We start from the raw sequence: 17,098 nt of genomic DNA, 5'->3' as shown, positions 1-17,098 counted from the left end.
GGCATCCATTGAGCAAGGTGTGCAAGTTTCATGAAAATCCCTTGATAACAAACGAGAAAAAAATATTGGCCAAAAAAAACAAGAAAAAAAAAAACTTTAAATATAAATATATTACACATACATATTACAATTATTACAAGAGTTTGTGCTTCTACAGCACATAGTAGACATTTTAGTTGACACATGTGTTCCCTGAGATTATTTGAGAATGTTGAACATTCGTTGCATAATACTTTGTGTATTTTTTTTCTCCTTTTCTGTTTAGGGTGTGATGGTGAAACTTGGACCAGTTGCAGCCCTTTCTATAACCCTTTCATAAAAAAATTTATAAGCAAATTGAACAACTTTTAATTTATAACGATTTAGAATGATATGCCCCCTTAAGCTCTGTGACATGATCCCGGGGGACCTTCTCAAGCCTAACACTCAGTAATGGTGCCGATGAGGTAATATACAGTATATACATACACATACATTATCACAATAAATACCACATTAAAATCATTTCACAACTAATGTCACTAAAGCATCATACTGCCACTGGCTCGCCTCTAGCGAGATTCCTATAACAACTTAATTAATGAGAAATTAGTATATCTACTTGGCTCGCCCACTGCAACCACCAACACCTGAAATTTTGAAATTCTACCTTGTAATCTTATCCATAAGACATACCCACTCTGACTTAATTATTGAAAATTTTAATGAAAAAAATTAAATTTTATTAGTCTTCTATGAGTCTTGCTAGAGATATCGACCTGACTCGCCTACTGCAGCCACCAAATCCTGCAATTATCCACATTTCATCTTATCCATAAGACTTACCCACTCCGACACACCATTACCTCTGGTCATCCCAACCACTGATGACCTCAATATAACGCCACACATCCCTACAACCACTTCCTGCGTCCTAACGCACCGACCTTACTACGCCGATACTCACCTTACCGACCACTACCTGGCGCCCCTGCGCCACCATATACTCCACAACACCACACTTCATACCAGGCGTCCAAACGCCACTACACTACACCACCCAATGGCGTCCCAAATGCCATCGCCACTCGGCGTCCCCAATGCCATCAACACAACACACGGCGTCCCCAACGCCATCAACACAACACCCGGCATCCCCAACGCCATCAACACAACACATGGCGTCCCCAACGCCATCAACACAACACCCAGCTTCCCCAACGCCATCAACACAGCACCCGGCGTCCCGAACGCCATCAACACAGCACCCGGCGTCCCGAACGCCATCAACACAACACCCGGCGTCCCCAACGCCATCAATACAACACCCGGCGTCCCCAACGCCAACACCCGGCGTCCCCAACGCCATCAACCTCACACACGGCGTTTCCAACGCCCTCAACACCACACACGGCGTCCCCAACGCCATCAACACAACACCCCTGTTCTCTGGTAATCCGTTAATTAACTGACCCACACTCATCAGGTATAATTTCTTGTGTAGTGGCCACCCGCCACACTCTACCACCTGCGTTAACATACTTCAACGCTAATGTCTACAATACTCCCGGTGTTACAACAACCAGTTATGCTACACATGCTACACCTTGGCGCTACAATGCCAACAATGTCATGCACTATACTACATCCATAATATCAACAGTCAAAACATGCACATTTCACTACAGTAAATACTATGCATTACGCTGGCGTTTAATAAGCCACTACACGTGCATTACACTACACATCCCGGCGTACAAACGCCAATAACCATGCACTACACTTGGCGTCCAAACACCAATACACAACCATGCACTACTCCCGGCGCCACACACCCCACCAACGGGACACACTCCCCGTGTCCCAAGGTAACACTCTTCATAATGCTACCTGCACCCACTAAAAATCTCCATGGCCCTCTCCAGGATACACTAGACGGCGAACCCCAGACGTCAAATTATGCGTCGCTCGCTATGCCTAGGAGTTCACAAATCACTTCGCCTATTTTCTGTATCGATGTAACGCCTGAAATCGCTCGAATCTTTATGTAATATTTAATAATCTTTAAAATATTAGGTTAAACTTTACGTGAAATTTAATTTACGTCATATTACGTAGTTTTCACGCTTGATTTGTCCTTAGCAACGGTTCCTCACTACTTCCGCCGTACCAACGATATAAAACAAGCTCCAAGGTGCGGCCCGCTTGGCCCACCCATCGCTTGGCCCGCACATGGCCCACGCTGGGCCACATTCACTCGCGCTAGTTTACCTCGCCACGCTGTATAATCCGCACTACGAACACTGAATAATCCGCACTACGAACACTGTATAATCCGCACTACGAACACTGTATAATCCCCACTACGAACACTGTATAATCCGCACTAGGAACACTGTATAATCCGCACTACGAACACTGCACTTGTTTTGGATCCCGATGCTTCAGTGGTCCAAACTTGCATCTTAGTCGTCTCTCGTTGCGGGAATCTGGAAAGAAAGAAATAAACCCCACATGTGCCCCACAATGGCCTAATCCCTTTAATTAACTAACTCCTCTGACCTGGTCTCACCTGACCCTTCTTTCCTCCGTCTAGTAACCACCATCCTCACCACAACCCGACGTCTACCATTTCCCGAACATTCCCTCACCAACTAAACCAGAAACACACTTCCTTCATCTCGCACAGTGTTCCAAAACTTGTTTGCGCTGCCACCAAATATGTCGTGACGCTGAACCCCGGTTCATTCCGAACACAGCGATTACACAACACATAACACCTTGCCTCAGCAACCGTTACTACCACCTATACTCCTACACACACCAGACCCTTGAGGCGTACCACTAGGTTTGTACTGGAACACAATAAATGAACATATGGAAGGTATTTAAAGGCCGTCGGGTTTTGCCATTTAATTACAAAGAATAGACTTTGACAAATAATAACATATTAACATACTCTATTAGGTCAATACACTTCCAATACCCATCGACCACTTGACCTCCGCGGTCACCACTTGTACTCGTAACTTCCGCCTAAGTCCCTAATACGGAATGATTACTACAACGCTCCACACCCGGTTAGTCTTTCATTCAATACTCACATACTGCAGACTTAACTTGGTCACTAAGATCACATCAGGTTCTCGCATAGCTGTCTGCTACACTTCGCTGCTGCCACAAACGGAGATCCAGAGGACTTCTCAGTTCAACTCCCATAATCAGACTGGCTCCAGTCAGCCATCTACCTCAACCATTTCACCCCGCCTCTCAAGGAAGGTATAATCCAATTAACCTTATCCCTAGAATCGGTAATCTTGTTCCTAGAAGCCTGACGAAGAATAATTCCTCTTTCCAGGAATTATTAATTTGGCTAAACAGCTTCGGTCTTAATCCATTGACCTTTCTTAGATATTTGATCCATAGTCTGTCTACTTAACATGTACTTCCAATCATCATTCGTTAAGTGTTGTAGTAATGATCCTCTAGCTAATAATTCCTACTAACTTGTGGATTACAACAGGGTGGGGTGTGTGTGTGTGTGTGTCTGTGTGTGTGGAGTGTTTATTGGTAATACTGTGTAGAGGAGTGTGTATAGTGGTAGTGCTGTATGGGGGAGTGTTTGTAGTGGCAGTACTGTGTGTTGGGAGAGTGTGTAGTGGAAGTACTGTGTGGGTGAGACTGTGTAGTGGTGGTACTGTGTGTGAGGGACAGTGTGTATTGGTCGTACTGTATGGTGGGGGAGTATGTGTAGTGGGAGTACTATGAGTTGGGGAAAGTGTGTAATTGTAGTACTGTGTTAGGGAGAGTGTGTAGTTGTAGTACTGTGTGGGGGGGAGAGTGTGTAGTCGTAGTACTATGTGTTTGGGGGAATGTGTATTGGTAGTGCTGTGTGTGGGGGTGAGTGTGTAGTAGTCGTACTCTATGTGGGGTAGTGTGTGTAGTGATAGTACAGTGTTTGTGTGGGGGAGTGTGTGTAGTGGTCATACTGTATGTTGGGGAGAGTGTGTAGTGGTCGTACTGAAGGTGAGGGAGTGTTTGTAGTGGTAGTACTATGTGTTGGGGAGAGTGTAATGGTAGTACTGTGCTGGGGAGAGTGTGTAGTGGTAGTACTGTGTGTGGGGGAGAGAGTAGTGGTAGTACTGTGTGTGAGAGTGTAGTGGTCGTACTAAGAACATAAGAACATAAGAACAAAGGCAACTGCAGAAGGCCTGTTGGCCCATACGAGGCAGCTCCTATTCTATAACCACCCAATCCCACTCATATACTTGTCCAACCCGTGCTTGAAACAATCGAGGGACCCCACCTCCACAATGTTACGCGGCAATTGGTTCCACAAATCAACAACCCTGTTACTGAACCAGTATTTACCCAAGTCTTTCCTAAATCTAAACTTATCCAATTTATACCCATTGTTTCGTGTTCTGTCCTGTGTTGATACTTTTAATACCCTATTAATATCCCCCCGGTTATGTCCATTCATCCACTTGTAAACCTCTATCATGTCACCCCTAACTCTTCGCCTTTCCAGTGAATGCAACTTAAGCTTTGTTAATCTTTCTTCATATGAAAGATTTTCTAATTTGGGGAATTAACTTAGTCATCCTACGCTGGACACGTTCAAGTGAATTTATATCCATTCTATAATATGGCGACCAAAACTGAACTGCATAATCTAAATGGGGCCTAACTAGAGCAAGATATAGCTTGAGAACCACACCAGGTGTCTTGTTACTAACGCTGCGATTAATAAATCCAAGTGTCCGATTTGCCTTATTACGAACATTTATGCATTGCTCCTTTTGTTTTAAATTCTTACTAATCATAACTCCCAGATCCCTTTCGCAATCCGACTTCGCAATCACAACACCATCTAGCTCGTATCTTGTAACTCTATCATCATTACCTAACCTCAGAACTTTACATTTATCAGCATTAAACTGCATCTGCCAATCCTTTGACCATTTCAAAACCCTATCTAGATCAACTTGAACATAAGAACATAAGAACATAAGAACAAAGGTAACTGCAGAAGGCCTATTGGCCCATACGAGGCAGCTCCTATTCTATAACCACCCAATCCCACTCATATACTTGTCCAACCCGTGCTTGAAACAATCGAGGGACCCCACCTCCACAATGTTACGCGGCAATTGGTTCCACAAATCAACAACCCTGTTACTGAACCAGTATTTACCCAAGTCTTTCCTAAATCTAAACTTATCCAATTTATATCCATTGTTTCGTGTTCTGTCCTGTGTTGATACTTTTAATACCCTATTAATATCCCCCCGGTTATGTCCATTCATCCACTTGTAAACCTCTATCATGTCACCCCTAACTCTTCGCCTTTCCAGTGAATGCAACTTAAGCTTTATTAATCTTTCTTCATATGAAAGATTTCTAATTTGGGGAATTAACTTAGTCATCCTACGCTGGACACGTTCAAGTGAATTTATATCCATTCTATAATATGGCGACCAAAACTGAACTGCATAATCTAAATGGGGCCTAACTAGAGCAAGATATAGCTTGAGAACCACACCAGGTGTCTTGTTACTAACGCTGCGATTAATAAATCCAAGTGTCCTATTTGCCTTATTACGAACATTTATGCATTGATCCTTTTGTTTTAAATTCTTACTAATCATAACTCCCAGATCCCTTTCGCAATCCGACTTCGCAATCACAACACCATCTAGCTCGTATCTTGTAACTCTATCATCATTACCTAACCTCAGAACTTTACATTTATCAGCATTAAACTGCATCTGCCAATCCTTTGACCATTTCAAAACCCTATCTAGATCAACTTGAAGTGATAGTGAGTCCTCCTCCGAATTAATTTCCCTACCGATTTTCGTATCATCGGCAAATTTGCAAATGTTGCTACTCAAACCTGAATCTAAATCATTTATATATATTATAAACAACAGAGGTCCCAGGACAGAGCCTTGAGGCACTCCACTTACAACATTTTCCCACTCTGACTTGATTCCATTTATACTAACTCTCTGTTTCCTTTGGTATAGCCATGCCCTAATCCAGCTTAATATAGCACCCCCAATACCATGAGACTCTATTTTTTTAATCAGTCTTTCATGTGGCACTGTATCAAAAGCTTTGCTAAAGTCAAGGTATACAACATCGCAATCCTTACCACTATCAACTGCCTCAACAATGCTAGAATAAAAAGATAACAAATTTGTTAAACATGAACGGCCATTTATAAAACCATGTTGCGACTCAATTATTAATTTATGTTTTTCAAGATGAAGACGAATTTTATTTGCTATTATAGATTCGAGTAACTTTCCCACAATAGACGTTAGGCTAATTGGTCGATAGTTAGACGCAAGTGATCTATCTCCTTTCTTAAAAACTGGTATCACATTAGCAACTTTCCAAAACTCTGGCACTCTGCCTGACTCTATTGATTTATTAAATATGGTTGACAGTGGGTCACAAAGCTCCTCTTTGCATTCTTTAAGCACCCTAGCAAACACTTCATCCGGCCCTGGGGATTTGTTTGGTTTGAGTTTTACTATTTGTTTAAGAACATCCTCCCTGGTAACTGCTAAACTCGTCAACCTGTCCTCGTCCCCACCCACATAGACTTGTTCGGCTGAAGGCATATTGTTAAGTTCCTCTTTAGTAAATACAGATACAAAATATTTATTAAAAATACTACTCATCTCTTCATCACTATCTGTTATTTGACCTGTCTCAGTTTTTAATGGACCTATCCTTTCCCTAGTCTTAGTACGATATAACTGAAAAAACCCTTTAGGATTTGTCTTTGCTTGCCCTGCTATGCGAACTTCATAGTTTCTTTTTGCTTTCCTTATCTCTTTTTTAACATTTCTAACCAGTTGTACGAATTCCTGTTCTAAAGTGACCTCCCCATTTTTAATCCTTTTGTACCAAGCTCTCTTTTTACCTATAAGGTTCTTCAAATTCTTTGTTATCCACTTTGGGTCATTAGTATACGATCTATTCAATTTGTATGGTATACTACGTTCCTGTGCTTTGTTTAGAATATTCTTAAATAAGTTATATATTGAATCCACATCGAAATCCCCATTTAAGTCACCTATCGCTGGGTTCATGTCTCGCTCCAAGACCGGCCCACACCCCATACCCAAGCCTTTCCAATCAATTTGACCCAAAAAATTTACTGTGTGGGGAAAATGTGTGTAGTGGTAGTACAGTGTGTGGGAGAGTGTGTAGTGATCGTTCTGTATGTGGGAGTGTGTGTGTAGTTTTTTTTTTTTTTTTTTTTTTTTTTTTTTTTACATGCAAAGCATGCAAATTAAATACAATAAAAACAAATACACAATACATAAGAATGGAAAACAATAGACCACCGGCCAGAAGGGCTGACAGCAGAGCACAACAAAGCACACACACGAGAAAAGCATAGAAAATGACAGCATATATCAAAGCACAAAACATAATACAATGACAAACAAGCAAACACAGTAACATCACAAAACAAAACCTCCAGAAAAACAAACCATACATCAAGAGGCATAACAGGAAACATAACAGGACAAACACAAGTTCAAGTTCAAGTTCAAGTATGTTTATTGAGATAAGCAATAAATACATCTCAAAGGGATAGAGTAGCTTAGGCTATTTCTACCCCCCTCTACTTCAAGTCCCTCAAGGGGCGCACAAATTCAGTGAGTACAAATAGACATATAGCAGTACAAAAATCCCATTTAACATTGCATACAGCAAGTACAGCATATAATTGTTACATTCTTGGGGCAAAATTCTTGTAGCTCCTAAGTATACTGTCTATTATACCATTATCACACATCCAAACAATTTGATGTGGTACACTATTTATTTCCTTATTTCTATATTTTTCAATAAGGTGACACTCTAATACATAATGTTCTAAGGTGTGGGCGGACGGCATACTACATAATTTACACTCCTTATCTTTTTCACTGACATCAACACCGTATTGCCAGATATATTTATATCCTAATCGTAATCTCAAGTAAATTGAATCCTTCCAAGTAGACTTTCCTTTACCATAAGTGAAGGACGAATTTGTATTTATTATTGAATAATTCTTAAGTGTGTTACTACTATCCACCATTGCCATTCTCTTTATCATTTCTTCACCCTCCTGAATCACCTTGAGTCTTGTTTTTATTTGTTTCAAGGTTAACTGACATACAACATCAACAAGAGTTTTTTCAGTGGCTCTCTTCGCTATGTCATCAACTACCTCATTCAACAGTATTCCCACATGTGAAGGGATCCACATGAATCTTACTTTATACCCAGTTTTTTCTAGTCTCTTAACATTCTCTCTACACTCTATCACAATATTCTGATATACTGGGCGTCTGCTATTTAAAGACTCTAACGCTCCTCTGCTGTCAATAAAGAAGCAAGCATTTTTTCCACATTTGACTACTTCCTGTAATCCTGCTAATACTCCTTGGAGTTCAGCCTGCGTTGAAGAGACATTGTCAGTTAAGCGGCGTCCAATAACAGTATCTACAGTGCCGATGTCAGTGTACTCCCTGATCAAGACTCCACATCCTGCCTTCCCATCCCTAGCTACTGACCCATCACAATATACATGTAGAGTGTTTTCCGTAGGCAGTTTTCTAATTATACAATCATATGTTGCCCTCAGCTCTCCTATTTCATACATACTTTTTTTCTTATGCAAGGGAGTAATTACTACATCTACATTACAATCCTCCCATGGTGGTGTAAATTTTCTCTTGGGCACAGCAATACACTCTGTAATAACATCATACTTTATAACATTATAACATAATTTATTCATATATACTCTCTTCTTCATCATACACTGTTCACTACTTCCCACCTTTTGAACCGAGAGGATTAATTCATTAGCTCCCCCACCTCTCATTAATCTAATGGCAGAGGCTACATTTGTCTCTGAAATTCTATCCCCAATACTCTGCAGATTCAACTCCATCCTCATTATCTCAATCATAGCATTTCTTGGGCATCCTAAGATAATTCTCATTGCTTCATTTTGTACCTTCTCCAACTTGCCCATCCTACCTTTACCAAAACAAGAAATGACAGGTGCAGCATAATCAATAAGAGATCTTACAGTACTCAAGTATAACATTCGTAGCACAGGGACTCCCACTCCCTTTCCACAGCATGCCAAAGCCTTCAGAGGTTGTAATCTCTTCCGACATTGACCCAACAGTCTGTTCATCTCAGCTTCCAAACTCTCATGGGTATATCCAACATATATGCCTAAATATTTATATATATTAACTCTCTCTATATTTTTATCGTTTATTTTCAAAACAATGGGGCTCCGACTTCTACATTCAAACTTAGTTTTGTTTTCATTAACCACCAATCCCATATGGTGACACAGGTTTCCGAAATTGTCCAACACTGTTTGAACCTTTGAAATATCTTTGCCCTGAAATAAAATATCATCGGCATATATGATCGGAGTTACCCCATTTGAGTATCTCTCAGATGCTATCTTATTCATTAGTACATTAAACAGGGTGGGACTCAAAACTCCTCCCTGAGGTGTGCCGAGTTCAAAAGACCTCACACCTGACATACAACCTTGATACCACACCTGAGCCTTCCTTTCGTAAAGATAATCCCCTATCCAGCGCAATAATTTCCCTTTAACACCAAGACTAGCTAATTCATATAAAATAACCTCTTTGTTGGCTTTATCAAAAGCTCCTTGTAAATCAATGAAAATTCTATAATAATCATTTTCATTAGCTAGACATTTAATAATACAATCAGAGGTACTTTTTCCTTTGAGGAACCCGAACAAATTACTAGACAGCTGATCACCTATTATATATAAAAGTCTATTTAAAATGATCCTCTCCATCATTTTACAAAAACACGAGGTTAAAGACACAGGTCTATACTCTCCATTGGCTTTAGGGATAGGGATGATCATAGCTTTTTTCCATTTACTGGGAATACTGCACTCTTTATAACTAATATTAAAGAGGTCTAAAAGTGGGCTTTTCGTCATAGTGGCAAGTTCATTAAGTATTTCATAAGTTACTCCATCCTCCCCAGGTGCGGTAGATTTCCCAACTTTAATCGCCGTTATTAGTTCTTCTCTGGTAATACCTGTGCAAGTGACATCACCACTGTTACCTGCTATAAGTATAAAATCCTTTCTTAGATCTTTCCAAGAATCTAATGACTCTCTCGTTACAGCGGGTAATGAACTAAGTTTGGCAGCTTCCGCCCATTTATTTACGAGCTCATTTGCAATTCCTTGCGGGTCTGGATGTGCAACAAAATTGTGCTTTTTACCCCTTATTTTATTTACGTCTTGCCAGATTTCCTTCAAGTTTCTGTTACTCCCAACTTTCTCTGCAAATTCCTGCCAATACTTGCTCCTAATTTCCTTTCTCTTCTCCCCACACAGCCTAGCAACTGCCAGTAAAGCATTCTTCCCTTCCTCAGTCCTACCATTCCTATTCCAATCCCTGTGAGCTCTCCTCATTGTTAATGTCCACCCCTTAAGCATCTTGTCATGTGTATAATTTTCTTTTCTGGGGGGATGCCTTTTTATACTAGATGGTTTCCGGTTCAATGTTGCATTAAATACATCTACCTCCTTAATTAAATCTTCATAAAATGCTTCTGCCGAAACCGGCTTATAAGTATCATACCAAGACTTAATATGGCCGACAAGACCCCTTAATTCTCCCTCATTAAACTTTAACCTTTTCCTCTGAAGGCAGGCATGCTTTTTATCTAGTTTAAGCTGTATTTGTAATGCAAAATGATCACTTAGCATTTCATCCACAGTAAGACAATTCCCCTCTATGCCCTCAGCATTTATTAAACAAGCATAATCTAATCTCCCTCCCCTCAAATGAGTAGGAGAGGGCTCGCCCAGCAGTTGAACATCTTCATGTTCCTGCAAAAACTGGTACCATCTGCAACCATTCCTATTTGCTTTACCCCTTGATCCTAAAGCTGGATGTCTGGCATTAAAATCCCCTACCACAAGTGTATCTTCAGAAAAGAAGGAATCTGGCAAGTATCGTAAATCAAGGGAGCTATCAGAGATGTATAGATTAACTAAATTTAACTGACAAACACAATACAGTCCAAACAAAACATAAAGGACAAACACGTACAACAGGTAAAGCAATACAAAAACACCAGGTCAAACGCACAGCACAAACAATACAGGAACAAAAAACACACACACCAAACCACCCGCCCCGTAAACAAAGGGCCAGGCCAAAATAAACAATAAAAATTTAACAAAAATAAACAAGCAAAACACGCACACCTGAAAACAAAATAGTCACAAACACAACAAACATGCACTAGCCTGAAGGACCGAGAATAGAACAACAAAGTATATCATGAAACAAAACCAGACACTTCAACACAAAACAAAACAATACAACTTTATACAAAAGTTTTCAAAGACACTAAACACCGGCCTGAAGGGCCTACAACATAAACAACCATGAACAGAAACATAATGAAACAAAAATGATAGAAACAATACCGGAAATATAAGAAATACAACAAAGCACCGGCCTGAAGGGCGCACAATAGGTACACATTACAAAACAAACTACAGGACCAAGCACACACCAAGCACACAGACTACTCAAATGTCTCATACTTATCCGGCCACTCCGCCGCCGGGAAGCGAATACAATACGCCTCCCAAAGTAACATGACGTGCTCCGAAATAGGTTCAGTACGAACTGTACGAGGATCAGGCATGGACTCCAGCACACCCACAATAAAACAATGAGCCCATCGAATCCAGATGGTAGAAGGGCACCACGGAACCGGACGCACGCGGTCATCAATGTCAAACCGCAAAAGATGTTGATCATCATGCGCCACTCCAGAGGCCAGGATGATAGGGAGAGGGTCCTTCCCACTAGGCCGGGCTTTGGGCATCGCACTGGGAGCCTCCTCGGCTGTCTCACGGGGCTCCGCGTCAACCACCGAACGTTGTACCTGCTGGGACCCCCCACGCTTAGCATCCTTCTTCAGCACCAGCTTGATGCCTCGGCTCGCACCAGAACCCACACCACCCGCGTCTGTAGGAGCAACTACCTCCCACTGCGTCGAACCTTCTGCAGGAGAAAGAATAGGAGGTAAAGCAGACGTACACCCATCGTCAACAGCAGACACATGTACATCAGCCACCACCAGCGAAGTAGAGCGCGAAGCACCCGGAATCGCCACATCATCTCCCGAAGCGCCACCTGCGTCGTAATCCTCCGCATCAGCCCAAGCAGTAGAAGAACGCCTGGAACGCTTGGGCACAGGCCGCACATCCTCACAGCCGAAGGCGGACCCAGAACCACGGGTCTCACGAACCGGGCGAACCAACGCCCGACGCAGTACGGCAGCAGCCTCAACCACATGGGGAACTGGGACGCACACAACAGGACGCTCCGCAGCCCCCCTAACACCCAGCACAGCCGTGACACCTGGCGAGGGTGCAGGACCAGGCACAGCAGCAGGATTCGAGGAAGACACAGACGACCCACAGAGACCAGCCGGAAGACCCTCGGGAGCAACTGGCACAGCGAAGTGACCAGCGACAGGAGCCACGGGAACACTCGGAGGAGGGACAACAACCACCGGGGGCACGTCGGGTGACGCAGGGGGGGGGGGCCGCATCAGCAGCGAATGGGACCTGCCCCACATCATCACCGGAATCCACGTCCTGAGGGAGCGGCGGGAAATCCTCTTCCCGAAACAAGTTAACAGGTGCAGCAGGCGCCTCAGAGCACCTGGCAGCCTGATGCCCTAACTGGCCACACCGGAAACAAGTACGGGCTGCCGGGCATAATACACCCGAACGTAGTAACCCAGCAGCCGGACAGAAGATGGGATATCCGACCGCAGGCGCATACCTAAGGTACGGACGTTCGTCTGCTTCCCAGCATACTTCCCCGAGGAAAGCTTGTTCACCCGCACACTGATGACTACACCATACCTCCCGAAGAAGCGCCGGAGAAGGTCTTCAGGGAACTCCAGGGGCGCACCGTGCACACTGACATATGTCAGGGCACCACTTCGGTCCGAGATCGTAACGGAGCCGGCGCCATCCGGCAACTGCAACGAACGCCCTTCGTTCCGCCGGAGGAAATCCCGATACTCCTCCTCCCACACGAACTTGACAATCGCCCGGTGGGTCGTAACAAGCTCAACTCCATACACAGCCTCCACCGGGACACGAAGCATATCGCACATTACCAACTCAATGGCCGGATAACCAGCCTTGCACGAGAATTCCAGACCCACGGAATTCACCCGCAAAACAGGAGGAATTGCTAGGCCCCCCATGTCAAAACGGCCACGTCAGCACGCAGCCAGGCAGGCAACAACACTGCCCACGTCAGCACAGGCGGGCAGAGACACACCCGCCCCCAACCGGCCGAAACTGGCAAACAGCACCAACTGCTGGAGTTCCGAAGCACACGTCTGTCCCCTACCAAAGCTAGGGCCAGACTCAGGGAGTGTGTGTAGTGGTAGTACTGTGTGTGGGGGAGAGAGTAGTGGTAGTACTGTGTGTGAGGGAGAGTGTGGAGTGGTCGTACTGTGTGTGGGGGGGAATGTGTGTAGTGGTAGTACTGACTGTGGCGGAGTGTGTGTATTGGTTGTACTGTATGTTGGGGAGAGTGTGTAGTGGTCATCCTCTAAGTTGGGGAGTGTGTGTAGCGGTCGTACTGTATGTAGGGGAACAGTGTGTAGTGGTAGTTCTGTATGTTGGGGAGAGTGTGTAGTTAATTGTATGTTGGGGAGAGTGTGTAGTGATCGTATTGTATGTGGGAGAGTGTGTGTAGTGGTAGTACTGTGTGTGGGGAAGAGTGTGTAGTGGTAGTACTGTGTGTAGTAGTCGTTCTCTATGTGGTGTAGTGTGTGTAGTGATAGTGCTGTGTTTGTGTGGGGGAGTGTGTGTAATGGTCATTCTGTATGTTGGGGAGTGTGTGTAATGGTAGTACTGTGCTGGGGAGAGTTTGTTGTGGTAGTACTGTGTGTGGGGAGGTCTGGCCCTAGCTTCGGTGCGGGGCAGACGTGTTGAATCGGCGCTCCAGCAGTTTGGTGTTGTTTGCCCGTTTCGGCCGGTTGGGGGCGGGTGTGTCTGCTCGCCTGTGCTGACGTGGCGTTACGATGGGGGTCCCTCTACCCCCAGTCGTCCGGGCTCAGTCTGTGGGACTAGAGTTCTCTGTGCGGGCTGGTTACCCGGAGATTGCCCTGGCTTGTGAACTGCTCTCTGTCCCTGTGTTTGCGATTTATGGGGTAGAGTTGGTAACGGCCCGTAGGGCCATTGTGAAGTTTGCAGAGGAGGCGGCGTATCGCGATTTTCTCCGGCGATACGAGGGGCGGACACTGCCCCTGCCGGATGGTGCGGGCACTGTCACCCTCTCGGATAGAAGTGGTGCACTTACTTACATCAGTGTGCATGGGGCTCCCTTGGAGTTTCCAGAGGCTCTGCTACGGCGGTATTTCGGGCGGTTTGGCGCAGTTGTTAGTGTGAGAGTGAACGTGGTGTCTTCTAGTCCTCTTAAGGGTGTGAGGACTAACATTCGCACCCTGGGCATGAGACTCCGGGCGGATATTCCGTCCTCTGTGCGCCTTATGGGGTTCAACGTTCGGGTGTTTTACGCCCGTCAGCCGCGGACGTGTTATCGTTGTGGTCTTTTGGGCCATCAGGCTGCTGACTGTTCTGCGCCTCCTGTTGCACCAGTGAACCTCTTCAGTGAGGAGGATTTTCCGCCCCTTCCTGTGGGGGATGATTCGGTGGGTATGGACGTCTCTTCGGCTGAGGAGGTGCCCTCTGTAGCATCTGTTGCTCCGCCTGTTGCGCCCCCTGTTGTTGCCGCATCTCCTCCGGAGGTTGTGTCCTCGCCTAGTGCTCCAGCTGGTGTCCCTGAGCCTCTTCCGCCTGCCGTTTGCTCGGTCCCCTCGTCTTCCAGTTCTTCCTCTGCTGTGTCTGTCCCGGTCCCTGCACCCTCGCCGTCTGTCCCGGCTGTGCTGGGAGCTGAGGTGGATCCGGAATTCCCTCCTGTGCCTGGCCTGGTGCCCCGTGTGGTTGAGGAGGCTGCCGTGCTGCGGCGTGCGTCGGTTCGCTCGGTTGGTGCTGCGCGGGTCGCTGAGTCTGCCTCCGGGTCTGATGATGTGCGGCCCGAGCCTAAGCGTTCCCGGCGTTCTTCTGTGTGGGCTGATGTTGGCGAATTCGACGAGTGTCGTCCTTCCGTTGACGGTGGCGTGGCTCCGGATGTGGTGCACACTACGGTGGTGGCGGAGGTACACTTGCCTGAGGATGCCGGTGCCGGCGTTTCGGCCTCAACCTCTGGTCCGGTGTCCGAGGGTCCTGCGTCGGATGGCTCCGGTTCTTCGTGGGCGGTGGTTCCCCCTGCTGTAGTTGGTGGTGAGCGGGGTGGCCTGGTGGTGATGTTGAGAAAGGATGCTCGCTCTGGATGTTCTGTGGCCCCTTCCTCGTTACCCGTTTCCTCGGCAGCGGTCTTGCCGCCTCTTCCGTTTCCTGCAGTCCCTTCCGTGTCTCCTGCGGTATCCGTGGAAGTGCTGTCGTCTCAGCGTCCGACACCTGCTCCGATGGCGAAGGCGTGGCAGGCTCGGCGTCCCTCGTCCGCTTCTCCGGTGTCATCTGCTTCCTCGAAGGGCGTGGTTGGCGCTCCCCGGCCTCGTTATGCGACTTGCGTCAGTGACCTTAGGCATTGGCCGATGCCGCCAGATATAGATGTTCCCGAGTTTATGATACCCGCCCGAGTGCGGGGGATCAAAAACCCTACCGACCTTGATGATCTCGTCTGGGAAGCTTACAAGTCGAAATATCCTCGTGAGCAGTTCCCGGAGAAGTACATTTCTCACGAGGTTCCTCGCAAGTGATTTCTATGTATTTTGTGTTGCCTGGTTGTGGGGTGTGTATGTGAGTGGGTGGGGTGGGTATTGTTTCCCGGTTCCTGCGTGCTCCGGTTTGTTTTGTGGGTTTTTTTGTATGGCTCGTGGGGGGGTGTGCGGTTCCTATGCGTTTGTGTGTTCGGTTGTGGATTTCGTGTGCACTTGTTTGTCATATTGTGTGCCCTTCAGGCTGTTGGCGTGTGCTCTTTCTGTTTTGCCTTCCGTTTGTTATGGCGGATCTGTTTTCTTTATTGTTATTGTCCTTATTCTTGTATGTTTCTCGCCTCTCTGTATGTATTTGAGGTGTTAGCAGGCTTGTTTTGTGTGCATTTTGTCCTGGGGTTTTCCCTTATGTTTGTATTACACTGTGTTACTAATTGTGTATTGTTTGTATATGCATTTTTTTGTGGTCAGCCCTTCTGGCTGGTCTTCTATTGATTTGTTCCTTTGTCCTTGTACATATGTGTGCTTTGTACTTTTGTTCTATGTTATATTTGTTCTGTTTTTCTTGTACGTTATACGCATGCTTGCATGTAAAAAAAAAAAAAAAAAAAAAAAAAAAAAAAAAAAAAAAAAAAAAAAAAAAAAAAAGTGTGTGGGGAGAGTGTTTAGTGGTAGTACTGTGTGTGGGGGAGAGTGTGTAGTGATCGTTCTGTATGTGGGGGAGTGTGTGTAGTGGTAGTACTGTGTGTGGGGGAGGGAGTAGTGGTAGTACTGTGTGTTAGGGAGAGTGTGGAATGGTCGTATTGTGTGTGGAGGGAATGTGTGTAGTGGTAGTACTGTGCTGGGGAATGTGTGTAGTGGTAGTACTGTGCTGGGGAGTGTGTGTAGTGGTAGTACCGTGCGTGGGGAAGAGTGTGTAGTGGTAGTACTGTGTGTGAGGGACAGTGTGTAGTGGTCGTACTGTATGTGGGAAGTGTGTGTAGTGGGAGTACTATGTGTTAGGGAGAGTGTGGAATGGTCGTAGTGTGTGTGGAGGGAATATGTGTAGTGGTAGTACTGTGCTGGAGAGAGTGTGTAGTGGTAGTACCGTATGTGGGGGAGAGTGTGTAGTGGTAGTACTGTGTGTGGGGGAGTGTGTGTATAGTGTTACTACTGTGTGTGGGGGAGAGTGTGTATAGGTAGTAATGTGTGGGGGAATGTTTGTTGTGGTAGTACTGTGTGTTGGAAGAGTGTGTAGTGGTAGTACTGT

General features: G+C 45.3%; 1 protein-coding gene across 1 annotated transcript in view; it reads left to right on the top strand.

The window, feature by feature from the left end:
* The window catches only part of LOC138359242 (uncharacterized), a 148,413-nt gene extending 131,946 nt beyond the window's left edge, over positions 1 to 16,467 (top strand). Inside the window, exon 2 of the mRNA XM_069318231.1 lies at positions 14,029 to 16,467. Within this exon, the coding sequence (XP_069174332.1) occupies positions 14,155 to 15,894 (1,740 nt within the window). The 5' untranslated portion in view covers positions 14,029 to 14,154 and the 3' untranslated portion in view covers positions 15,895 to 16,467. The remainder of the gene's footprint in view (positions 1 to 14,028) is intronic.
* Positions 16,468 to 17,098: the final 631 nt, after the last annotated feature.

The sequence above is a fragment of the Procambarus clarkii genome, chromosome 90 (genome assembly GCF_040958095.1).
Source record: "Procambarus clarkii isolate CNS0578487 chromosome 90, FALCON_Pclarkii_2.0, whole genome shotgun sequence".
In the NCBI taxonomy this organism is placed as follows: Eukaryota; Metazoa; Arthropoda; class Malacostraca; order Decapoda; family Cambaridae; genus Procambarus; species Procambarus clarkii.
This window is presented reverse-complemented; position numbering and strand designations above follow the sequence as displayed.